The sequence below is a fragment of the Neovison vison genome, chromosome 13 (assembly GCF_020171115.1).
Source record: "Neovison vison isolate M4711 chromosome 13, ASM_NN_V1, whole genome shotgun sequence".
In the NCBI taxonomy this organism is placed as follows: Eukaryota; Metazoa; Chordata; class Mammalia; order Carnivora; family Mustelidae; genus Neogale; species Neogale vison.
This window is the reverse complement of record NC_058103.1, coordinates 135284985-135311084: the sequence shown is the minus strand read 5'-3', so window position 1 is coordinate 135311084 and position 26100 is coordinate 135284985. Positions and strand designations below refer to the sequence as shown.

The following is a 26100-nucleotide window of genomic DNA, read 5'->3' as shown; positions in this document are numbered from 1 at the left end:
CCTTAAAGCAGAATTGGGACAAGTTTTCGCCATGCAGGCTCCTCACATCTGAGAAATTACATACCTAGAGGGAGGAAATACCAGGGGTCTCGGGCAGTATTTCCACAGCATGTTAACTCTTGGTTCGGAGAGGATTCGGCCGTATGTAGATTTCATGGGTGTTGTGCTGTGGATTTCCAAGATGCTTTAAGAGAGCAGTAGGCAGTTTTAATAAGATACATTCCAAATGTTTGAAAAACTGCTAAATGTTTAGTCTTTGCTTTAAAAAAAAAATAAAGATCCATTCAAAAACATCTATCAACCTTCTAGGAATGTCCAACACAAAGTTATTTTTTAATACTAAAAAGAAAACTGTAATTATTCATCTCTGGGTAAATTCCATTTTTATAAATGGTTATTGATAAAGTCCAGACAGATGTAAAGGATGATGAGATCATTTGTATTTCCTTCCCAGAGATGAGTCAGTAATTTTTAGGTTTCACCTCATTGTGACCATTTTCCTCTCTGTCTTCTGGATGTTGACCATCTGTGGCAATCCCGTGGACACTTGTGCTCAAGATTGCCTGGGCCACTGGGATGTTTTGCTTTAAACGTTTCGTACAGCTCAGGCCAGACGGACAAGGAGGCAGCCTCTCTATCAATTTAGATAGTTCACGGAAGTGAAACAAGAAAAAGCTTGGTTTCCTTATTTTTCTTTCACTTTGATTTCTTTGTTTCCCATTTTCATTCTTTTCAGTAAATATAATTTAGCTTGAGTAATGCTCAATGCCCAATCGATTTAGGAAGAATTTAATGAAAGTCAATGTTAGTCTTCGGTGCAGTCCTTTTTTATTCTCCGTCTCCCATAGGAAGTTGTACAAACCTTCTCTGGGTAAATTAATGCCTTTTTAAAATCTTTGTTCTTAAAGAATATTGGGTCTTATTCTTTTCTTGCTTCTACCTCAGGATAGCTTCTGTTTGCTCTTAAAAGAGTAGATTTGGTGGGGAGCCTGGGTGGCTCAGTGGGTTAAGCCGCTGCCTTCAGCTCAGGTCATGAGCTCAGGGTCCTGGGATCGAGTCCCGCATCGGGCTCTCTGCTCAGCAGGGAGCCTGCTTCTATCTCTCTCTCTCTCTGCCTGCCTCTCCGTCTACTTGTGATTTCTCTCTGTCAAATAAATAAATAAAATTTTAAAAAAAAAAAAAAGAGTAGATTTGGGTTTTTCTCTTAGTATCAAAAAAGTAATTCAGTGCCTATCACGTAACAGTATTTTCACCATGCAATAATTTTTAACTAACTGAATTGACTTAGTAACAAAGAAACATATTTGAAGCCTAGTTTAAGGAAATCTGATTTTTTTTTTTTAATTCATGCCTGATTTTTTTTCTCTTGTGTTCCAGATTTGAACTTTCTGTCTCCAATCTCATTACCCAGAAGTCTCCTGGAGCTGCTGCACTGCCCCCTGGGACACTGTCACCGGTGTAGTGAGCCCATGTTTACGATTGTCTACCCCAAGCTCTTTCCCTTGAGAGAGACGCCGATGGCAGGGCTGCACCAGGGGTAATCATGCCTAAGTGGGCACCAGGGCTTACACCTGGGCGAGGGGTGGAGGCCGTGCATGAAAGTATTGTTAAGTCAGCAGCTGTCAAGGTGCATACGGTGCTTCCTGAGATACAGCTGAACGACACAAAAGCACATTTTCAGCATCACGAGAAAACTGGACTTCCCTTTATTACATTTTTGATCCTATACAGAACTGTTTTATTGTATATATGATTTAGAATAGCTCATTCTTTGTAAGGAGCACTTTCCTGCTTTTCCCTTGTTCACAATAGGCTTCGGGCAATAAGGAATGTAAGAACAAAATGTTTGTTGTATAATGGGACCAGTCCGGCCCTTCTCTCGAATTGGCGTGGCTAACGGAAAGTGCATGGTGAACATCGTGCCTGCGTGTGTGTGTGTGTGTGTGTGTGTTTCTGTTTTGAATTTCTAACACTTCCAAATACCATTCTCTTGCCACTCTCTGTTTCTTGGCACAGTGCCTTGAATTTGCTAAGAATGTTCACCAAGTAAAAACCCCTGTACTGGTAGTTTAAAAAAAGAAAACCAGACAATTAAAATTAGGACATCAAATGAAAAATCCCCCATTAGCGCAACCTCAGCATATAGATAGTCTAAATTTAGGATTTTCTAAGTTTACATTTTTTTAAAGTTAAAAAAAAAAAACACTGTAACATCTCACTTATCTATCAGATGGTATTTGGGGTTAGTAACTTTTTCAGATAACTCGGTATCCCTATTGAGTGCCAAGAAGCATTTCCTTTGTAAGCATTTTTATAGAATGAGAAGGGAGCCTGGGCGGGGCGCTGAACCTCTCCGAGCCTCAGAACAGGGATAGTACAGCCGGCTGGGGGCGCATCTTGAGGATTAGCAGACAGTGAAGGTCAAACCTGGACATACAATGGGTGTTCAACAAACAGTAGCTCCCCTCTACTATCTGTCTACCCCACTTCCTTGCAAAACTGCATTTCTCTTCTTCCTACCCTGAATAATCCCATTTTGTTAGACGTTTCGGTTCCTGTCTCCCCTCTCTGTATTTTTAATGTTTCCTGCTTCGTTGTGCCTGCCCACAAGAAGCCTTCTTCCAAACCTTTCTAAATTTGCTCCTTCCAGTCCGAGGTGATCACATCACCGAATGTAGTGAAATGTCATTTAGAATAGTTAAAAGCACTGAGTCAGTGTCTGAGTGTATTACTCCGTGGATAAAATAAATAGACAAAATCGGCACGGTGCCTGGCGGTCAGGTGCACAGGCCCTGACTCGCCCTCCTCCGCTGGGAGCCCTTGGGCCAGGCACTTAACATCTCTGGGCTTCAGCCTCTCATTGATGAAGTCACCGTAATAATAATATCTATGGTCACTGTCAGGGTAAATGAGATCATTCTCATTGGAAGGAGCCCAGGCATATAATAATACTATGTAAATATTAACCACTTTAATCTAGTCTTCTTTAGCTCAGAGACTTTTAAAAATTTCTTGTGTGTATGTGTTTTTAGCAAATGCTCTTCATATCAGTAAGATACCGTCATAGGATAATCTTACCTAATTCATTAAACTTAGTAAAACCCTTAGGCATTATTTTATAATTCTCAATAGAAGACATTTTCTTACTGAAAATATGAAAATGAAGACACTTCCATAAGGTCAGGATACTCTGTCTGTAGCTGCTAAAATTCTGAATACCTATTCAAAAAGATAAACTCTCTTTTTTTTTCATGGTAATTAATTTGTGAAAATAAAGTAGATCCTTCAAATGAAGTCATTTTTTTGTGTTATCTTTATATAAGATTTGGGGAATGTATTCAGTACTTGAATATTTTATGTACTGTTACTTATTTCTCTGCTGCAACCTAGAAATTCAGTGCAAATAATCTTGTATTGTTTCAGAACGTAAATATAATAGTCTTAGTGTAATAAAATGAATATAGCCAGTACATAGGACTTAGGCAGTGCCCGTTTGTTGAGCAAAGCCAGCAGTGCCTGTGTTTATAGCAAAGATGAAATGCCAAGATATAAACATGGCTTTCTGTGGTGAGTTAATGCTAGGGTTGAAATTGAGTGTCTGTGGCTTTCATTTGGTCCACCAGACTTTGTTCCTTCCCATGTTGCTATGGAGATTGTATTAAAAGCATTGACATCAGTTTCTATCATAGTCTTTAAAGTACTTTCTTTTGTAACTGAAAACCAAATACTTGAATTCAGTAGCTTACTGCTGAAAATAAAATCAATATTTTTGATATCATAAACTCTAAAAGGTCTTGATAATAATATTTTTAAGTTTTATAATATATTCAGTTTAGTTCACATTGCTTGTCATAAAATAATGCATTGTATCAGCCAATATCGAAATTAATGTAGACATCTGGCATTATTTTAAAAGAACATATTGGATATTCTTCTAAAATACCAAGTCCCACACAAGTGTTAGTTTCAACCTAAATTTAATACAGAATTCAGTAAAAAGAAATTATAGTATTTTGCCTAAACAATAGACACCCAAACCTTCAAATATCCATAGCAGAGAAGAACGACTAGTATATTCGTGACTTTGAATCCTTATAAGCATAGCAAGTGTTCATTCCCCAAACTTATGTTCATTTATTAAAATGGAGAACATCAACATAGAAGGGTATTTATTATTATAACAACGTGTCTGGCTTTCCCCCACACAATCATGATTTACACAAGTTCTGTATTTCCCATTAGGAAATCAGGTCAGTCAAGCTTTTCGGAGGTGCGTATTCGTTGGCTAAGAGAGCTGCAACAAAATGCCACAAAACTGGGTGACTTAAATAAGAGGGTGTCTATTGCCGCACAGTTGTGGAGGCGAGACGTCTAAAATCAGCATGTTGGCAGGGCCAGTCCCTTCTGAGGGCTGTTGAGGGAAGGGTCTGTTCCAGGCCTCTCTCCTTGGCTTGGAGATGGCTGTCTTCTCCCTGTGTCTTTACATCATCCTCTCTCTGCGGATGTCTCTGTGTCTACACCTCTCTCCTTGCTGAGGACACCAGGAGGCTGGGCCCTTACTGACTCCTCCTCACTTAACTAATTACACCTGCAATGATCCTGATCCCAGATAATGTCGCCGTGTTACTCTGCTCAGGCTACCATAACAAAATACCATACCTCGGTGGCTTAACCAACAGAAGTTCATTCCTCGCAGTTCTGAGGCTGGAAGTCTAGAGTCAGGGTGCACATGGAGAGAGCTTTCTTCTTGGTTTGCAGATGACGCTTTTTTGCTGCCTCGTGTGGCAGAGCGGAGCACATGGGGACAAGCTCTCTGGTGTCTCTGAGGGCCCTATCCTCATGACCTCATCTAAACCTAACTATCTTCAGAAAGCCAAATACCGTCCAGTACTCCAAATACCATCCCACTGGAGGTTAGGGCTTCAACATACGAATTTGGGAGGATACAGTTCAACCCGTAACATTCTGGTCCAAAAGTTCATGTCCTTCTTGCATGCAAAATAAATTCATCCCATCCCAACACCCCCCAAATCCTAACGCATTCCAACATCAACTTGTTTAAGTTCAAAAAATCTCATCTTAAATATCTAAATCAGGTAGGGGTGCAACTTGGGTATAGTTCATCCCAAGGCAGGACTCCTCCAGTTATGAACCAAGGTATCTGCTCCAATATGTAATGTCTGGACAAGCGTAGGATAGACATTCCCATTGCAAAAGGGAGAACATCGGAAGGGAAAAAGAGGTCATGAGTCCCAAACAAGTCCAAAACTTAGAAGGGCAAATTCTGTTAGATTTTAATGCTAAAGAATAACATTCTTTGGCTCAATGCTCTGTCCTTTGGGCCCACCACAGTGGCGCACCCCCCTTTGTCTTGGGTGGGGGGGGCCTGTCTTCTAAAACCAAGAAAGTGGTCCTTCTTCCCTTTCCCTGATAGCTCTCTTGCTCCTTTCCTGCTAGGAGAATGCCTGAAGCCTGACAGCCTTTTTCATTCTGTCGCCATCTCTCTCCCCTTCAGTCCAGGCTGTCAGCATTTCCGCTGAAATGGTTGACTGTATGAACAGTTGTCCCTTGGTGTTCTCTCCAGAGCAAGCTTTCTCATGATTTATAATATGGAGAGCCTGAGAATGTTCCAGATCGTCCAGTTTCCAGATCGTCAAATTCTGGTTCCTTTTTGCCTAACAGTTCCCTTGACTTAGCTCCCTCCTCTACCCTTTTCCTGTGAGCAGCAAGGAGAAACCAGGCCATGCCTTTCAACCCTTTGCTTTAGAAATCTCCTCGGCTAAACATCCAGGATCGTTGCTCACAAGTTCTGCTTTCCATCCAGCAGAACACAGTTCCGTCAAGTCCTGTGTGCTTTATAATCCCTCACCTTTCTTCCAGTTTCTAGTAACACATCCCCCCTTTTTGCCCAAGACCTCAGCAAATGTACCTTCAACTCAGCATTCTGGTGATGACAATGTATGTCTTCTCTAAGACAGTAGAAGCTCTGTCTACAGCCCCCCTCTGTCCTTTGTGAGCCTCACCAGACACTCTTTAATGTCTGCATTTCTACCAGCAGTTTCTTCAAGGCAGTGTGGGCTTTGTCTACCATGCAGCTGGGAATTCTTCCACCTTCCACTCGTCACCCAATTTCAGAACCACTTCTAGATTTTTAAGTATTTGTTATAGCAGCTTCTCACTTCCCAGTAGTTATATCTGTATTAGTTAAGGGTTGTCCAGAAAAATGGAGTCTCTATGTGTATCTGTATATATAGAGATTAATTGGTGTTAAGGAATTGACTCACACAGTGGTGGGGGCTGGCAAATCCAAAACTGTAAGACAGACTGACAGGCTGGAAATTCAACAGTTGATGTGGTCTTGAGTCTGAATTCTGCAGGGTGTAGGCTTGAAACTCAAGCAGGTCACTGTCTGGTTTTTGTTTTTTTTTTTTTTAAGATTTTATTTATTTGACAGAGATCACAAGTAGGCAGAGAGGCAGGCAGAGAGAGAGAGAGCAGGCTCCTTGCTGAGCAGAAAGCCCGATGTGGGGCTCGATCCCAGGACCCTGAGATCACGACCTGAGCTGAAGGTAGAGGCTTAACCCACTGAGCCACCCAGGTGCCCCAAGCAGGTCACTGTCTTAAAGAAAAGTCTTTCTACCTTTTTGCTTTGTCCTTCAGGTCATCAACTGATTAGATGAGGCCCACCCAAATCATGGAGTGGAATCTGCTTTATTCAAAGTCTACTGATGTAAATGTTGATCACATCTTAAAAGTATTTGCACAGCAGCATCTCGATTGGTGTTTGACCAAACAGCTGAACACCATGGCCCAGTCAAGTTGACAACTAAAATTAAATTAAAATTAAAATTAGACCTTCCAAGGGTTTCATTTAAATCACTAGAATGTTTTGGGACAGGAGCTATAAATGGCCCAGAATCCCAGTGGTTCTTCCCATATCATTGGGGGAAGGTTTAGCTGTAACAGATACTGAAGTGGACACTTAGGTATTGGTGCCGTAACATCTCTGTTTTTGTGCCGTGAGGCCATAGGCTGGAGTGGGAAGAACTTCCTGGCCTTAGGGGTCAGGAGATCCAGCTTGGAAGCTGAGCTCAGTTACTTCTCTAGAGGATAGGTCTGTTATTAGACGGAATCAGGAAAAATAAAAATAAAAATAAAATTTAAAAATTTAAAAACAAGATCGAATCATAGCAATCATGTACCTTGGCACTTACATGTGGTTCAAACTAACATCCTCTCCATTTACAGCGGGTGGGGAGAGGTGAGACTGAGGTGCAGGAATATCAGAACCTGGGCCAAGGTTTCATAGCAGAGCTGGAATTTGAACCCTAGCAGTCTTGCTTCCTATCTGTGTTTCCGACGCTACGCTACAGTTAGTTAACTAATAGAATCACCATATAGCATGAAGAAATGTTGAAGAAGTAGTCAAATACAAAAGGAAGGTATGTTCTAGTAATCTGGACAAGATAATTTTGAAATATGTGTGTGTGTGTGTGTGTGTGTGTGCGTGTGCGCGCACACTAAGAAGTCCAGCAGAATATATGTATCTAACTCTTTACTCTGGTTGTTCTGGGAGGGACGCATGTGGGTTTATAGGATAGTCAGGAGGGACTTTAATTTTCAATTCCATATACTATAGAGTCACTTGAATATTGCCAGAGAGGATATATTTTACAAATGCACCAAACCAACGATTTGAAAAATATATATAGAGAGAGGGATTTTACTTAATCCTTTGCTTAAAACTTTATACGGATTAAAAAAGAAAAGGTTCTCTAGCAAAAATTTTTCAGTTTAGTTAATATTTTTAGGGGCGCCTGGGTGGCTTAGTCAGTTAAGCATCTGATTCTTGATTTTGGCTCAAGTTATGATCTCAGGGTTGTATAATTAAGCCCCACATCAGTCTCCCACGGGGCATGGAGCATGCTTAAGATTCTCTCTCTCCCTCTCTTTAAAAACAAAACAAAACAAAAAAACAACAAACAGGATAAAAAAAGTTTGTAAACAGGTTGCATACTGTAACCCAGTGTTTGTCAAATACAGGTATGAATGAATATACACTATATATAGTAAAAACTGCTTTCAATGTAACAGTGGTTTCATTTGAGTAGATTCACATTTTTACAACAAACTATTATTGCTTTAGAAATTAAAAATATGTTTAATTATTAAAACATGAGTAAGACCCATGGTTTCTTTTTTATTTTTATTGGGGGGGGGAGAAGGGAGACAAAGTGTATCTATTTAATTCATACATTGTCATAGAAAATAAAATTCTGCAAAAGGAACCTATTTCAAATGGAAGCACTCCCACTAGAAAAGACCATTGGTAATATTTTAGGCTAAAGTAGAATCTCTCTAAGTTGACCCCTTAGCTAAGGATCCGTTGAATCAGATCATTGACACTCTATTTCCTTGTGTTTTTTAAATTGTGGTAAGAACATTTAAACAGGAGATGTTCCCTTCTAACAAATTTTCAAGTGCGTAGTACAGTATTATTTAACGATCGGGACTACATTCCACAGCAGGAGGATTCTAGAACTTGTTCAGTTTGCGTAACTGAAGCTGAACAGCTCCCATTTCTGCCCCCCCCCCCGACCCCCAGGCCTTGGCAACCATCATTCCATTCTCTGCTTCTAAGAGTTTTACTTTTTTAGAGACCTCATATAAGTGAAATCCTGTCCTTTTGTGGCTGGCTTATGTCACTTAGCTTAACGTCCTGCAGGTCTGTCCATATTGTTGCCTATGGAAGGACATCCTTCTTATTTTAAGTCTAAATAATATTCCTTTGTACATTTATACCATATTGTCTATCCTATTTTACAGGATAGTTCTATTTTAATTTTTTGAGGAACTGCCGTACAATTTTCTATAGCAGCTGAACCATATTACACTCCCACCAAGAGTATACAGTGATTCCAATTTCTCTACATCTTTTCTAACGCTTGTTATTTTTTGTTTGTTTGGTGTTTTGGTTGTTTTTTTGTTGGTGGTGGTGGTGGTGGTGTTTTTTTATAATAGCCATCCTCCCAGGTATGAGGTGAGATCTCATTGTGGTTTGGATTTGTATGTCCCTGATGATTAGTGATGTTGAACACCTTCTCATACACTTTTTGGCCATTTGCCTTTGGAGAAATGTCCATGTAAGTCCTCTGCCCAGGATGAAATCAGATTACTTGTTTTTTGCTACTGAGTTACAGAAGTTCCTTATATTTTAGATATTAACCTGCTATCAAATATGGGGTTCTCAAATATTTTTCTGTATTTTGTAATTTGCTTTTTCCTTTTGTTGATTGTGACCTTTGCTGTGCAGAAGCTTTTTATTTTTCTATTTTATTTTTTTAAGATTTTATTTATTTATTTGTCAGAGAGAGAGAGAGGGAGAGCGAGCACAAACAGGGGAGCAGTAGGCAGAGGGAGAAACAGGCTCCCCGGTGAGCAAGGAGCCCGATGTGGGGCTCAGTCCCATAATCCCAGGATCATGACCTGAGCTGAAGGCAGCCTCTTAACCAACTGAACCACCCAGGTGTGCTTTTTAGGGTGCAGAAGCTTTTCAGAGTGATATAGTCCCACTCACCTATTTTTACTTCTGTTGTTGTGCTTTTGGTATCATATCCAAGAAATCATTGCCAAGTCCAATGTCAAGATTTCCCTTTATTTATACCACATTTCTTCTAGGAGTTTTATAGTTTCAGGTCTTACGTGTGTCTTTGGTCCATTTTGAGTTGATCTTCTTACGCACGGTGCAGGACGAAGGTCCAATTTCATTCTTTTGCCTATGGGTGTCCAGCTTCCCAGCGTCATTTGTCGAAGAGACTGTCCTTTTCCCATTGTGTGTTCTTGGCTTCCTTGTGGAAGGTCCGTTGACAGCATATGTGTGGGTCTATTTCTAGGCTTTCTGTCCTCTTCCATTTGTCTGTGTATCTGTCTTTATGCCAATACCATACTGTTCTGATGACTGAAGCTTTGTTAAATATTTTGAAGTCAGGAAGTGAGATGCCTCCAGTCTTGTTCTTTCTCAAGATTATTTTTGGCTATTTTTGTTGGTTCCACGTGAATTTTGGAATTTTGTTTTTTCTATTCCTGTTTTAAAAGCGCCATTGGAGTTACTTCCAAATTGCTCAGAATAACTCACCCACGTGTTTACTAACTTGTCCAGTCTGTCGGCAGATCCGTAGCAGACCTCGCCTGCAAGCAGGTAGGTAGGTAACCACACCAACGGCTGCTGTCCACTGCTTTCAAGCTCAGAGTTAGAGTTTGGTTTTCTTCGGGAATTCTCCTTGGTCCTTGAGGCCAGAGTGATGACACAAAAGAGCCAGCTGTCTCGGTGACTGTCGTGGGGTAGAGACCTGTTTGTGAGAGGCACATAGAGCTCTTTGTCTTATGGCTTCCCTCTGTCTTTTGAAACAACTTAGCACACCCTTCTCCGAGGTAATCTGTAAATAATCTCTTCGGATTCTTATATGGTCAGATCACTTAGTAGGAGATGTTTCTCATTTCCTTACCTTTGCTTTTTATGGCTAGTACTTTCTTCTGTGAAACAATTAACATCAGTTAATACTGGCATTATTTGCTTACTTGCGTTTGGAATTTTTGTGTTTCTTTCAGCAGAATTGGCACCCACTTTTTTTCTTTTATTTGTATTTAATTTTTTTTCACTCTTCCAGTATCATTGTTTATGCACCACACCCCATGCTCTGTGCAGTACGTGCCCTCCTTAATACCCACCACCAGGCTCAGCCAACCCCCACCCCCCTCCCTTCCAAAACCCTCAGTTTGTTTCTCAGAGTCCGCAGTCTCCTGGTTTGTCACTGGCACCCCTTTAAGGTGACTAATGAAACTTTGCACAGGCAAAATAGTCCTCAACAAATGAAGTGAATTGTTCTTAACTGTTTTTTCCTCCTTGTATCACTCAACAATTATGTATTGATCATATGTTATGTGCCAAATTCGGTACCAGGTACGGGAGATTCAGCTGTGACCAAACCAGCTGATATTTCTTTCCCCATGCATAGATCACCCCTAACGTTCTAGGGCATAGGACCCATCAAGTGCAGAAGCCAATGTGTACAACACACAGAATCCTCCCATGAGAGACAGTCACCGCTAACATAAATGTCACAAACGTAAATATGTCATGAGATGATTCTCCCTTAAGTTAATATGTGCACAGGCTTGAGATGTCATCTGATAAATTCTGTCTAATAAATATTATTTTTCTTCTGGCTTGAATTTCTGTATGAGTCAAAGCTATGCTTTTTGTTTCTAATCAGGAAGCACGTTTGCAAAGAAAATACCATATTTCTTATGATATTTTGGGCTCCAGTATGTGCCAACCACATTGTGATTTTTTTTTTAAGAATAGTGGTATTTCTGTATTTTAAAACTAAGCTGAAATGCGCTTTTTCCTGCCTCGCCTATAAATAAGTTCAGAGATTCTAAAGCAACAAATGTCATGTCTGATGTTCTTTGTAGGATTTACTAGTATCTTTCTCCTAACTATAGAGTTTATTGCTTAGCTCAGAATTTCTCCCTAAAACTATCTTGTCTCTGGAGCCACATTTCTGGGATCTTAAAGGATCAAACTAGCCCAAATCCATTCTTTAGGAGGTAGACTTGGTGTACTTATAACAACTTAGATCTGCAACAAGCAGATACAATGTATTGTTAGATCACTTCCCGAAAGTAAGTAAGTACACAGAGTTGGGATTTTTTTTTGTAGCACAAATATGACCCCTCTGCTTTACCCGCCCCTACTCCCTTAAACATCATAAGGCATTAATGATGCCAATGGGCATGACGTTTCAGTAAGTTTAAAAAAAAATCTTTATGGAGTTGAATTCTTTTACTTAAAACCTTCATTTTTAAAAACTCAGTGGCATGAAATGTGTTGCTGCTGCTTCTTCTTCTTCTTCTTCTTCTTCTTCTTTTTTAAAGATTTCATTTATTTGACAGATAGAGATCACAAGTAGGCAGAGAGGCAGGCAGAGAGAGAGGAGGAAGCAGGCTCCCTGCTGAGCAGAGAGCCCGATGCAGGACTTGATCCCAAGACCCTGAGATCATGACCTGAGCCGAAGGCAGAGGCTTAACCCACTGAGACACCCAGGCGCCCCAGAAATGTATTGCTTCTATGAATGATTTTCACTTAACATAATGATTTAAAAAAAAAAAACAAGGAAAGTTAAGTTTGATTAGCTGATCCTTAAAAATCCACTTAGCATTTAAGATTATCTTATGTCTGAGTTTCATTTCAGTTGTGATGTATACAAATGTATACATTCTGGTGTAGCAAATTATCTGAAATAGGGTTCTAACCAACTTTGTATTACCTTAATTAAAAAAAAAAAATTAAAGTATTCAGTGACTTAACATTTATGTAGTTTCCTGAATTGAGAAAATCTCAAAAGTGATGCTTTCCTCTTCATTTTCTTAGGAGTGTAATTTGCAAAGCAGAATGTTTTAATTTTGGTCAAGTCAGATTTTTCCACTTTAATTTTATATTTAGTGCTTTTCATGTCCTGAGTAATCTTTACTTACCCTAAGGTTATACGGATGCTCCCCATTCCATTCCATTGATCTGTGTCTGTCTCTCAGCACCAAACTGTGTTGATTCTATAGTTATATATAAAGTCTTAATATCAGATAAAGTGATATTTCTACTTTAGTCTTCTCTTTCCAGATTGTATTAACTATTCTCTGTCCTCTGCATTTCCATATATATTTTAGAATAAGCTTATCTTTGTCTCAGAATAAAAGACCCTTGTGGTGGATTTTGAAAAGAACTGCATTTGATCTATAGATCAACTTGGAGAGAATTAACATCTTTGCTATGTTGATTCTGCCAGTGTATTAATACCATGATTCTCCAGGTATTTAGGTGCTCTTTTATTTTTTCTGTCAGTATTTAATAATTTTCAGCATTCAGATCCTTATTTTGTTCAATTTACACCCGAATATTTCCCTTTCTTTGTGACTATATATTATTATATTTTAAAATTCCAATTTCCATGTGTTCATTATTAGTGTGTGGAAATGTGATTGATTTTGTGTTTTGATCTAATGTGCTTACAACCTTGCTGAACTTGCTTAAGAGTCTAGGAGTATATTTTATGGATCCCTTGTATTTTCTATGTAGAGAATCATATGCCATCTGAAAGTAGAAATAGTTTTACTTCTCCCCCTTCCATGCTGTATGCCTTTTATTTCTTTTTCTTGCCTTAGTGCACTGGTTAAAACTTCAAGTTTTGTTGCGTATGGTGGTGAAAGTAAATATTACTTTAAAGTGTTATGTTAGCAGTTGTTGTTTTTTTTTAAGATTCTAATTATCAAATTGTGGAAGAGTTCCCTCTGTTCCTAGTTTGCTGAGACTTTTTATCATGAATGGATGTTGTATTTTGTCAAATGTTTTTCCTGAGTCCACTGATATCATACATTTTTTTTTTGCATTCACCTTTTGAAATGGTGGATGAAATTGATTTTCAAATATTAAACCAGCCTTACATACCCAGAATAACTCCCATTTGATCATGGTGTATTGTTCTTTTTCTACATTTCAATATTAATTTAGTTGAGGATTGCTTTGTTGAGGATATTTGTATCTGTGTTCATGAGAGATCTGGTCTGTAGTTTTCTAGATTTGTACTGTTTGGATTTAGAGTCAGAGTAATACTGTCCTCATAAAATGAGTTGGGAAGTGTTCCTCCTCTTCTATTTTTCTGCAAGAGATTGTGTAAAAATTCCTCTTAGCTCTTCTTTAAATGTTTGATAGAGTGCTCCAGTGAAATCATCTGAGCCTGGAAATTTCTTTTTTAATTACATAATCAGTTTCTTTAATAGTTATAAGACTATTCAGGCTGGATATTTCATCTTGATTGAGTGTTGGTTGGTAGTTTGTAGTTTTCAAGGAATTCATCTATTCTCAGTTCACAAATTCGTGATTATGAAGTTGTTCATAATATTCTTTTATTTTTAATGGATTCAGGATCTGTCATGACATCACTTGCTTCATTTCTTTCCCTCTGTTTATCTTTGTCAGTCTTGCTCAAGATGTATCGATTTTATTGACCTTTTTAGTCCTAGTAAAATTTTCAATTTCATTGAGTTTGTTATTATTTCTTCCCTCTGCTTGCTTCGGGTTTACTTTGCCTTTTGAGGAGGGTGGGTAGGGGGTTAGAGTAGAAGCTCGGATTATTGATTTGAGACCTTTCCTTCTTTTTAACAAGCATTTAAGCACTCTAAATTTCTCTCTCAGCACTGTTTTACTATGTCTTAAAATTTTTGATATGTTGTATTTTCATTTTCATTCAGTTCATGTAAGTTTTTATATCCTTTGAGACTGCCTCTTTAATCCATGGGAAAGTAGTCATTTGACCCAAGAGTCAGAGGAGGTCAAAGAACTGTGTTATTTTATTTCCACATTTGGAGATTTTCCTGTTGTCTTTCTGTTACGGATTTCTAATTTGATTCCATTATGGACAGAAAATATGCTCTGTGATTTTTACTTACTTTAGACTTTCTGCATAAATTGTTTTTCATTCTCTGACTTCCTGATGGAAGCTCAAGTTATTGATTTTAGAGCTTTCTTCTTTTCTGATACATGTGTTTCATTTGCTACAAGCTTCCCTTTAATACTGCTTCTGCTGCATCCCACAATTTTTTGATCATTTGTATTTCATTTTCACTCAATTCAAAATATTCTTCTAAAGATTATTTTATTTTTTGGGAGGGAGAGCACAAGCTGGGAGAGGGGCAGAGGGAGAGAGAGAAGCTCAAGCAGACTACACAGGACTCAATCCCATGACCCTGAGATCATGACTTGAGCCAAAATTAAGAGTTGGAGCCATGAGAGACTATGGACTCTGAAAAACAATTGGAGGGGTTTGAAGCGGCGGGGGGTGGGAGGTTTGGGGAACCGGGTGGTGGGTATTAGAGAGGCACGGATTGCATGGAGCACTGGGTGTGGTGCAAAAACAAGGAATACTGTTATGCTGAAAATTTTTTAAAAAAATGTTGTTGGAAAGCACACACACACACACACACACACAAAAGAATTGGACACTTAACTGAGCTGCCCAGGTGCCCCTCAGTTCAAAACATTTTTGTTTCTCTGGAAACCTGTTCTTTCACCCCTGCATTTTTTAGAATTTAATCATTTAATTTTCAAATATTGGGGGATTTTCTGCCAGTCCTTCTATTATTGATTTCTAAATTCAATTCCAGTAGTGGTCTGAGAACAACGTTTGTATGATTTCTCTTCCTTTAAATTTTTTATGCTGTGATTTTATGTCCTAGATTGTGGTCTATTTTGCTGAATAATATTACACATGAGCTTGAGAAGAGTGTGTTATTTCTCTGTTGTTGGATAGCGTATCTATAAATGTCAGGTCCAGTTGATTAATGATGTTGAGTTCAACTGTATTTTCCCTTATTTTTTCTTCTTTCTGGATATCTCAGTTACTTAAAGAGGGGTGTTGAAATCTCCAGCTCAAATAGTGTGTCTGTTTCTTCTTACAGTTCTGTCATTTTGTGCCTCAAATGTTTTGATGCTCTGTTATTAGGTTCACACACATTTCACATTGTTAAATCTTTTTGGAGAATTAACACCTGTATTGTGATGTCATGCCCCTCCTTACGTCTGATACTTTTCCTTGTCCTGAAGTCCACTTCATCTGAAATTTATGGAACTATTCCATCTTTCTTTTGATTAGTGTTAACATGCTTTATACGTCCCCCTCCCTTTACTCTTAACCTGTCCGCATCTGTATGTTTAACGTGGGTTTCTTGTACACAGCATATAGCTGGATCTCATTTTTCATCCATTGATGTATTTTCTTTTAATTGGTATAGTTAGACAATTCAAATTTAAAGTGATTATTGATATAGTTGGTTTAATATCTACTGTGTTTGTAGTTATTTTCTATTTTTTGTATTTGTTTTTCCTTTCTCCACCCCCCCAATTTTCTGCTTACTCTGGTTTTAACTGAGCATTTTCCATGATTCCATTTTATCTCCTCTCTTAGCATACCAGTTCTACTCCTTTTTCAAAAATGTATAGTGGTTTCCTTAGAGTTTGCAATATACATTTTTTTCACAAAAGCCCATCTTCAGAGGATACTATATTCCTCAATGTGTAGTACAGATGTCTTGTAACAGAATATTCCACATTCCTCTCTGTCATCCTTTAGGAAATTGCTGTTGTACATGTCACTATCCATCTGTGGTACTCATACTATATGTTGCTACCCTTATTACTTTAAGCGAATTATACTTTAGATAATTAGAAATTAGAAAAATAAAGTATTTTATGTTACCTTTATTTATTCCTTCTCTAGTAGGCTTCCTGGTTTTTTTAGATCTGAGTTCTGACATATATTCTTTTCCTTCTCACCAAAGAACTCTTTCCAACCTTTCTCCCAAGGCGAGTCCATCTGGCAGTGAATTTTCCTCAGTTATCAGTTTGTCTGAAAAACTCTTTGTACTCCTTTCTTTTGAAGGATAATTTTACTGAGTATAGGATTCTAAGTTAGTGATTTTTTTTTCTTTGAGCATACTAAATATTTTACTCCATTCTTTTCTTGTTTGCATGAAATAAATCCACTGTAGTTCATATGCTTGTTCTTCCATAGGTAAGGATAATTTTATTGGGTATAGAATTCTAAGGTAGGTTTTTTTTTTTTTTAAGCACAGTAATTATTTTAGTCCACTGTTTTCTTGCTTGCATGGTTTCCAGTAAGGCCTCTGTAGTTCATATACTTGTCCTTCCATAGATAAGGGTGTTTTTTTTTTTCCTCCTCTGATTTTTTGAAAATGTCCTTTTTTTTTTTTTCTTGTTTGACTATGATATGCCTATGTGTTATTTTGGGGTTATTTTGTTTTGTTTTTGATATTTATCCTGCTTGGTGCTGTTACACTACTGGCTCTGTAACACATTTTGTGACGTTCTTCACCATCACTAGTTAAATTTCTTTTTATTTCTCTCCTTCTCCTCTGAGATGATCATTATGCAAATGTTGCACCTTCAGAAACTGTCCCCCAGATCATGGATTTTCTGTTCTATGTTTCAGAATTCCCTGTTGATACTAACATCTGTGTCATATCTGGCTCTGGTTCTGAAGTTTTCTTTGTCTATTCAACATGTGCTTTTTCTTGCCTTATGTCACATCTAATTTTTTGTCAAAAGCGAAACATGTTGTATTGGGTAAAAAGAACTGAGGTAAATAGCCATTTCGTGTAAAATTTTATGTTAACCAAGCTTGGAGCGGGGCTGTGTCTTATATTTGCTGAAGGTGTAGGAGCCAGAGGCTTCAAATGCAAAGTCTTTCAGTGTCCTTGTTTCAGTCTCCTCACTTGACTTTGGGCTTCCCTGTGTAGTCCTCCTCAGAGAGTCTGTTTTATCTGCAATCCACTGTTCTTGTGCTGGGAACCAGTTGCTCCAGTGCTAAGGTGTGAGGTAAAGAAGTGTTCTGAAATTTTGTGATTATATTTCAATATCCAAGTGGGCCTGTATATCTGGGCTGTGACTTTCACAAGCATCTCTTGTGTCTCATAACTTGCTTTCCCCCCTTAGGTGAAGTGGGTAGACTAGAGGGGGCTAGAGTGGGAACAGTGCCCTTCTTCAGCTGGGAAAAGGCTCTGATAGACTCTTTTCCTCTGGAGAGCTGTCCTTTGTTCTGGAATGCTTGGGACATGTTACACAATAACCGCTTCTTTCCTCCCCTTGACTAAGCTGCAGGGGCCTTTTTTTTTTTTTTTTTTTTTTTTAATTTTTACCATGACAGCCTATAGCGTTTCTATAGGTAAAACCCAGGAACGTGTGGGACAATGCTAAGACTACAGCTCCAAGACTATCTGATTCCCAGGCTAGCCTACACTTAGCCACCAGCAGTTCTAGTGTGTTCTGTCCAAGTGAGCAGATCTCAGCTGTGACTCTCCAGATTCACTGGTCTCTCTAGACTTCGAGGTTGTTCTTTGCCCTACACCCTCAATTCCCTGGTGGCTGGAAGAAAAGTTGTTGATTTTCAATTTGTTCTGTTTGTTCCTGTATGAACAGGAATGACGATTGCTACACTCTTTATCAGGGATGAAACCACATGGGTCCTCTGTATAATTTTAGTTCTTTCCAATTTGTTGAATTATGTTTTAGAGTCAAGGATATAGTCTATCCTGGTGAATGTTCCATGGACATATGGGCGGGGGGAGTGTATTCTGCTGTTGTTGGGCGGAGTGTTCTATATACGTCGGTTAGATTCTTTGGTTCAATTGAGTTGTTCGGTTTTTCTGATTTTCTGTCTTTGCTGTCTTTGCTGATTTTCTGTCTACTAGTTCTGTCAGTTGCTGAGAATGGGATATTGAAGTTTGCACTCTAATTGTGGATTTGTCTATTTCTCCTCCCAGTGCTGTTATTTTTAAAACCGCTTTAATGAGATGATTCATATATCATACAATTCACCTGCTTAAAGTATACAATTCAGCAGTTTTCACTATATTCATGGATATGTGCAGCCAGCACTGTAGTTCATTGTAAATTATTTTTCTCACCCTATAAGAAACCTTGTACCCTTGAGCTATCACTCTGTATTCCCCCATACCCAGCAAGAAGCAACTACTTACTTTGCCTCTACAGATCTCTCTGTCCTGATCCTTTGGCTAGGGGGAACAGGTTTTTCTTGGAGATTTTTTTTTGTTTTTCCCCTGTGCCTCTTGGTGGTGCTGGGTTTTTACAAGCATCCTATCTAGCTATAGGAGGGGTAATAAGAAAACCTAGGGAACTCACCACTGCTGTGTTGCCTCTCAGGTCCCAAGGTTCCCAAGATGTCCACCTTTTTTCTATTCTTCAGACCCTCCCTACACTTGTTTGTTGTGTTATGGCCGGTTCATTGTGTTTTAACATAAGAGGAAGGACCTAAAAGGACTGGACTCCTCCATCTTGGCAGAACCAAAAATCCCCACCCAAATACATTTTGCCCTGAAAACCCAAAGGGACCACAGTGTGTATCCATTTCTTCATAGGGCAGTTCTAAATGTCACTCTTCTGAAACTTTACCAATGCAGCAGACCCCTGCCTTTTTGGAGAATTTGGAGGATTTCTCTCTCACCTCTAGTAGGCGTGTGTCCTATTAAGTATCAGGTGTGTGCACTGCTTCCCCTCATCGATGTGTAATTTTGGGTCTTGGTGAAGGAAATGCCTTCCTGGCTCTCCTGAAGGTCTTCAGGAGGTGGCTGAGCAAGCTGCACCACATTGGACCCCCTTCAAAGTCCCCATTTCTCTAAAGCTTTGATCTCTTCCCTCTAGAATGTGCAGTGGGAGTTTCAGCATCGCTTCCCCCTTGACTATAGTCCTTTACTGACTCAGGGCTTGTGTCAACCATTACAGGTGCTTGGGCTAACACTTAAATCCTGAGACATATGTGAACACTCTCGTCAGCCTGATCCAACCTTAGATTTAGTCTTGCTGGCGAATTTACTTAGACTCCATTTGCATGCTTGCTTCTCAGGCTCCCGCTAATAAAATTTGGCAAGATCCTGCAACTTCGTGTATGTTCTCTCCCCCATTAGCAGCCTTGCAATGAATTCTCTAGATCGTGCTGGGATTTTATACCCTTTGTGGCCCTAGAGACAGTGACTGGTGGTGGTGGTAGGTTCTGAAGAGACTAGGCATTTCCTTTTAAGGTGACCGCCCCCCCCCCATGAAGTCAGTGAAATGTTGTTAGGCAAGGAAATACTCGTTGTGTCAGAAGGTAAGAAAGGCTGTGTCTGATGTGAAGAAATGTTTAGAGATATTAGAAGTTCAAGGTACTCAGCTTTGTGTCTGAACAGAGGTTTCAATTTCAAGTCTCACGGTCCTACCCCTTCCCAGCAAGCACCTTTACCTTAGTATAAGAGACTCTGCATAAATGTACTCTTGCCCGGGTGGCATGGGTTCTGCACCCTGTAAGTTCAGGCTTCAGATATGTCCTTCCTGTAGCTTCACAGAATAAGAATTCCTTTAGAGCCAACAGAAATGTTGATTCCCCACCTATGCCTTGAGTTGAGAGTTCAAGGCATGTGCTTAATTGGGGGTGGGGCTGGAGATGGGGGGTGGGGAGCCATCATCTCTTCAGCCATCAGAAGAAGCCATCTTATGCACAATCTCTGAACTAGCTAGGATGCCACAGCCACTTGACCTCCCAGCGCCTTAGCCCGCCTTGGCAGTCTCCTCAAGTGATACTTTTGAGTGCTCGTGATGCCATACCACACTGCATATTAGCAGTGTCCCATTTTTCCCTAGTAAGAGGGCTGTTCATGCACTGGCCAACCCAATTACAGAATTCCATCTGGATGTTTTCTTAGGCCCCTTCTTGTAACACTTACTAAATCAGTTGGGAAACTGGCTGGAAAACACACATTAAGAGGATTTTGAAGAGAAATGAATGGAGAGAGACTATTTGCAGAAGTTGAGGCAGGATTCAGAGCACCCACAAGGATGATAAAACCCCTGGAAACTTACGACAGTAGGAAGCTCTACCATCCTTATCCTTTAGGCCTGAAGGACAAAGGGGATCTGGAAGTTGCTAAGAACCAGAGCCAACAGAAGGGCTGCCCAGTAGGAGCTCTAGTCAGAGAGGTAGAGATGGAGTATAAATACTCAATGTTAACACAAAAGCAAAGAAAAAAAAACAGCAAAAATGGTCATAATCAAATTTTCCAGTACTCTGGAAATTAACAAAAGTCTTAGAGCAATCTGGTGTGCGTTTACACACGAAAAGTGGCTGAAGCTTGCAACAGAGATCTTTGTGATGTGATAAAGTATCCTAGCCCCATCTTGTAGTCTTAACCTTGAAAATCAAGAATCTCCAATGACAGGTAAAACCAGCGTTCTGACAACAACTGAAAAGAGGTGGAAGGGAGCTAGGGCTTCTTCAAAGGTCCATTGCCAGAGAGCACTGTCATTTTCCTGATTTGGTGGTTCGCTGACCGCCTATCTTTTTTTGACTTCAGTCAAAGCTCACCAAAGCAAAAAGCCTCTTCCCTGTGGGTGTTTGTCAAAAATTGTCAAACCAATTAGAGGCAACTGCTTAATGTCACAGCTGCCTGAGGCAGTGAAAAACTGTTGGGGCCAACAGTAGACTAACCCTAAAGCTGAAAAGGGGAATTGGGGAGATAAGGTTTCTGTAGGGGCTTTATTAAGAAGCACTCACATATCTCTGGGAGTCTGTTTGGCCACGTGCATGCATAGGGACGTAAACTCGCTCAGAAAAGACCTGGAAGGCCCTGAGCTCTGGCTGATTTTTGAGGCCCTTTGCAAGCAGGAAGCAAAAGCTGAGGCGGAGTGGGCATTACCTGGCTGAGTGTTGAAGTGTTACTGGACTACAAGAAGGGCCACCTAGGGCAGCTTTATCCTCCGGTCAGCCAAACCTAGCTGGAAACCAGTTGGTAAGGGAATCCAGGACTGATCCAGAAATGTAAGACAAAGTATCCACAGAGGTAGGTTTGGCTCTTGCCTCGAAGGCATTTACCAATCAAGATGAAAATGGTAGCAAAGCTTCTTTTGGAAGACTGTCAGAGCCCAGGGAAAAGTAAATAAAAACTTACAGAGAAACAAAATGACCAGTGGATGCCTGATACTTGTTGGGGAGCGGTTTGAAGAGGGGGGTGGCAGTTGGCTGCAAAGGAAGACAAGAAACTTTGGAGAATAAAAAATAGTTCACATATTGATTTTGGTGTTAAATAATTGTACTCAAATCTCATCCAACTGTGTATTTAAGGCAGGTGAATTTTCTTGTAGGTTTGTATGTTAATATACCTCAATTAACTAGTCTTGAAAAAGAGGAAGAAGAGAAAAATATTCAACTTTTCTCTCTCCCTGCCCTTCATTGTCCTGCTATGCCTCTGCCTACCTGATTCAGTCCCCAAACCAGCCATCAGGCAGCTTTGGTGGTAGGGTCTGTAGAGGCAACCTTCTTGGGCAACAGAGAAAAGCAAAGACTGGATTAGGGGGTGGGGAAACAGAAGATAATCATCACAGCAGGTCTTTTAGAAACAACAGTAAATTATTCTCTCCTCACCAGAGGATAGCGCTGCTGGTGGGAAACAGGCCTCGCTAGCTGGAGCTGTCCAGAGTGGGGCTGAGGGCTCCAGATTCAGTATGGAAAGGTGCCAGATGCGAGTCTGAGATCTGATTCCTCTGCTCTGCAGGAAGAAGCCCCTCCAGTTTTTTCTTTCTTTCTTTCTTTCTTTTTTTTTAAATTTTATTTATTTATTTGACAGACAGAAACCATAAGTAGGCAGAGAGGCAGGCAGAGCGAGAGGAGGAAGCAGGCTCCCTGGTAAGCAGAGAGCCCGATGTGAGGCTCGATCCCAGGACCCCGGGATCATGACCTGAGCCGAAGGTAGAGGCTTTAAACCCACTGAGCCACCCAGGCGCCCCCCCTCCAGTTTTCTTATGGAGATTCTGAAATTACCTCTTCAAACAATCCTGTGTGAATACACGCATAGGATAAAGTCCTTATCCCTTTTTTTTTCAAAATTTCTTCAATAATATTAAGTGTTCTAGCTAAATTGGTGATGTGTTCTGTGATGTGATTTTTATTATTTTTATTTTTATTTATTTATTTTATTTATTTTATTTTTTAATTTTTTATTATTTTTATTTTTATATTAATATTTTTATTATTTATTTAATAATTTCTAAATTATGTAATAATTTAATAATTAAATATTTAATAATTTAATAAATAATTTATTTAAAATTTCTTCAATAATATTACGTGTTCTAGCTAAATTGGTGATGTGTTCTGTGACGTGATTTTTATTATTTATTTTTTTAAAAAGATTTTATTTATTTATTTGACAGAGAGATCACAATTAGGCAGAGAGGCAGGCGGGGGGCGGGCTCCCCGCTGAGCAGAGAGTCCCATGCGGAACTCGATCCCAGGACCCTGAGATCATGACCTGAGCCGAAGGCAGAGGCTTTAACCCACTGAGCCACCCAGGCGCCCCTTGACGTGATTTTTAATACTGTATTTCAGATTCTATTATTGCACTGTTGGTTCTAATAAGCAGGATTCAGACCATAACGTGGAAAAAGCTTATTTTTTTCCCTTGAGCTGCTAAACTCGGGGGATATTATGTCACTTGAAAACCGTTAATAAAATGAGTGCTTGCATCCCTCACCTGATTCCAGGGCTCAGTTTTAAAAGGAAATTTACATTTGCGTCGTGGCTTTTTTGGCCAGGCCTCATTCTCCACTTTCACAAAGGAAAAGACGGCCCCCGATGGAAAGAATCCAGCGACTTTAATCTTGGACTCAACAGTGTTCTCTCCCTTTCTTCCCCTTCCAGGAGGACAACAGTGAGCTTCGTGGCTTACTGCTGCTCCACCCAGTGTCTGCAGACTTTTGACCTACTGAGCTGATAAACACCAAGAGCCCCAGGAACCCCGCCAGCCTGACACCGCGGCCGCCTGCAGAGCGCACCCTGTTTGCGTCCAGCCCGGCGGAACAGGCCCTCACATCCTGTCCTGTGCCATGCTGCGGGGGGGTGGGGGGAGCTGCGGAACTCTCTGGAAATGTCGTGATGGAGCTTCTGAGCTGAAATGCCTTCACCCTACCCCCCCCACCCCACGTTGGAATATATCCTCCCCCAAATTAAGGACCCTTTGTCTTCCGTGTTTTTCTTTTCACGTGAGTGTGTCTCATAAGCAAACTATTCGGTGTGATGTGCCTCCCCAGGTCTTGAAAGCCAAGTTCCTGTTGCTTGAAGAACTTTAAGTTGATAACAGAGTGAAATGAACTTTTGAATTCCTGTACCTTCAAGATACTTTTATTCTTTGCCTTTCCTTTTTGTACCCAGGGAACTGTTTCCTCCCAGAAATTATCCTCCATGTTTTTAACCTAAGTTCTGCAAACTCTTCAGGCCATCATACTATTGAATAACAGGCACGGGGAGGGGGCCGGGGGTGGGGTAGGGTGGGGTGGGGGGAGCGCACCAGAGTTGGCAGCGAAGTCAGACTCCAGTGGAGGCCCTGCTAGGGTCGTAGCATACACCCTCCAGAAAGTTATAACCCGGTTTATAAGTTTTGCAGCACACTAAGAGGGTTGCTGACTAACTCTAAAGTTAGTATATGTGTGTTTTCTTAAGTAACGGGTATACTAGATAGAGAAATACTTTATGCAATTTTGTTTGTGAGGGTTTTTAAATGTGAAACTGCAGATGATAAATGAAATACACTCTGATTTTGAAAGGCTATTTTGAAATGATTTTTTTCATATGAGTTTGAGGAATATTTGAGGCTTTAAAAGATCTGATCTTCTTTCCAGATTTAAACATTTTCAGGCTAAAGAGAAAGGGAGAGATAAAACATGTCAAAATATGTCCTCCAGTGCTTCTTGCTGGATGGGCTTATGATTAAATTTATATTAACTTTGAAATACTGTTGTTACATATGAAAAACAGGCCCCAGCTACTGGTGATCCTGGGTTTTTGCCAGGTGATTCTAAGTACAACCTGTGCCCATTTATTTAAATAGCTGGTGTATTAGATTCTCTTCATTTTGACCCTAGATTTCTTATGTACTTAACACACTATTGTTCAGATACCACTGAGGAAATACAGAAAAAATTGCAGGCGCAAATTCAGCCCTGGACTTTTGGGGGAAAAAAAAAAAACCCATAAATGGAAAGTCTGTGAGATGATTCTCTGACAGAAGAAGCGCTCTTAATGGAAGAGCCACATATTTGCTCTTCCTTTGAAAGGAGAGCATTTGAATGTGGCTTTCCTGCCAGATGTTCTTCGGGTTGCTGCGATGCGATTCTTTTTTAATTTTAATTATACAGAGTTTTCTCTAGCGCAGAACTAAAAGGGGAACCAAGAAGACTTACTTGGTAGGAAAATTATTTCCAAAAAATTTCAGACTTGTCAAAAACTTGGTCTCTGGAATTTTATTAGCTGCCCTAAATCTGTAATGCTAAGCTCTCGCAGTGCTAAAAATCCTACACGGTTCCTGACGAATGTGTGATCTTTCAGTCACACCACCTGCTGCCCGGAAAGCACACTCTCTCCCCGTGGAACGGTGAAGACAGAACGTTACCGTGTGTTCCCACTGCATTTCCCCTGTTCTTCCTTCCTCTCGTCCCTTTCATAACTTGGCCTGGTCAGCCCTCACATTTCAAAGGCTTTTAGTATAATAGGAACTGAAGATCTGTATCAAAATATAACACTTCTTTCATCCTTTGGAATAATTGAAGTTTTAGCGTAACCTCTGCATGTATATAAGTTGGCCGCAGGGAAATGCGGCAGGAAACTTCACAAATGTGATTCGGGCCCAAGTGGCCGCTGCCTCTCATTTAAGCGATGGTAAATATCTCACAACATCATTCTATTTCGCCCTCTGTGATCCCGTGTCTTAGAACAGAGCTCTGGAAGGTGATCACCGGACGCTCGGGATGCTTGATGAGATAAGGATATGTGCTACTTCTGTCTTGTCTTAACTTGCTGGAAATTTTACAGAGACACTTAAGCAAGCGGAGCATCCTCTGTGCCGAACAGTGTGCGGCCACCAACATTTTAGGGCAGTCTCAATCCTAATCCTCGGGGCGGCCCCCAGCCTAACTGATGAGAAATGGAATTAGTAATCTGGCTTCCTTGGTGCTGTTGGTGATGAAAAATTTTGTACCGCTGTCGCCGATGCCATTCTTAACCCTCTGATACACTAACGGAACGTTGTAGACTGGAGAAAATTGACCCACGGGTTATGTCTTTGAATGGAGTCCGGAGCTTCGCAGAAAACTCTAAAGTTAGTATATGTGTGTTTTCTTAAGTAACGGGTATACTAGATAGAGAAATACTTTATGCAATTATAGGAATGCAAAAAAAAAAAAAAAAGTGACTTGGAAACTACAGTCTGCTCGGGTAAAGTTGACCTGAGTAATCTGAGGTGTGGCTCCATGCGGAGCTCAGACTCACAACCCCGGATCAAAACCTGATCGGAGATTGAGTCAGATGCTTAATCAACTAAGCCACCCAGGGGCCCCTTCACGGTAAGTCTTTATATCTAGGCTACCCTAATGGGTGTAGGCCTTCTTATGACATAGGGCAAAGGAGGTCACCATTTTCAGTGGAGTAC

The 26100-nt window shown here is 40.1% G+C and overlaps 1 protein-coding gene across 2 annotated transcripts in view; it reads left to right on the top strand.

The window, feature by feature from the left end:
- LRRC28 (leucine rich repeat containing 28) overlaps window positions 1-23627 on the top strand; it is a 161978-nt gene extending 138351 nt beyond the window's left edge. For both annotated transcript variants that reach the window (XM_044232010.1, XM_044232009.1), the window contains 2 exons: window positions 1378-1537; window positions 23319-23627. In XM_044232010.1, coding sequence (XP_044087945.1) covers window positions 1378-1537; window positions 23319-23391 — 233 coding nt within the window. In that variant the 3' untranslated portion in view covers window positions 23392-23627. The remainder of the gene's footprint in view (window positions 1-1377; window positions 1538-23318) is intronic.
- The last annotated feature ends 2473 nt before the right edge of the window (window positions 23628-26100 follow it).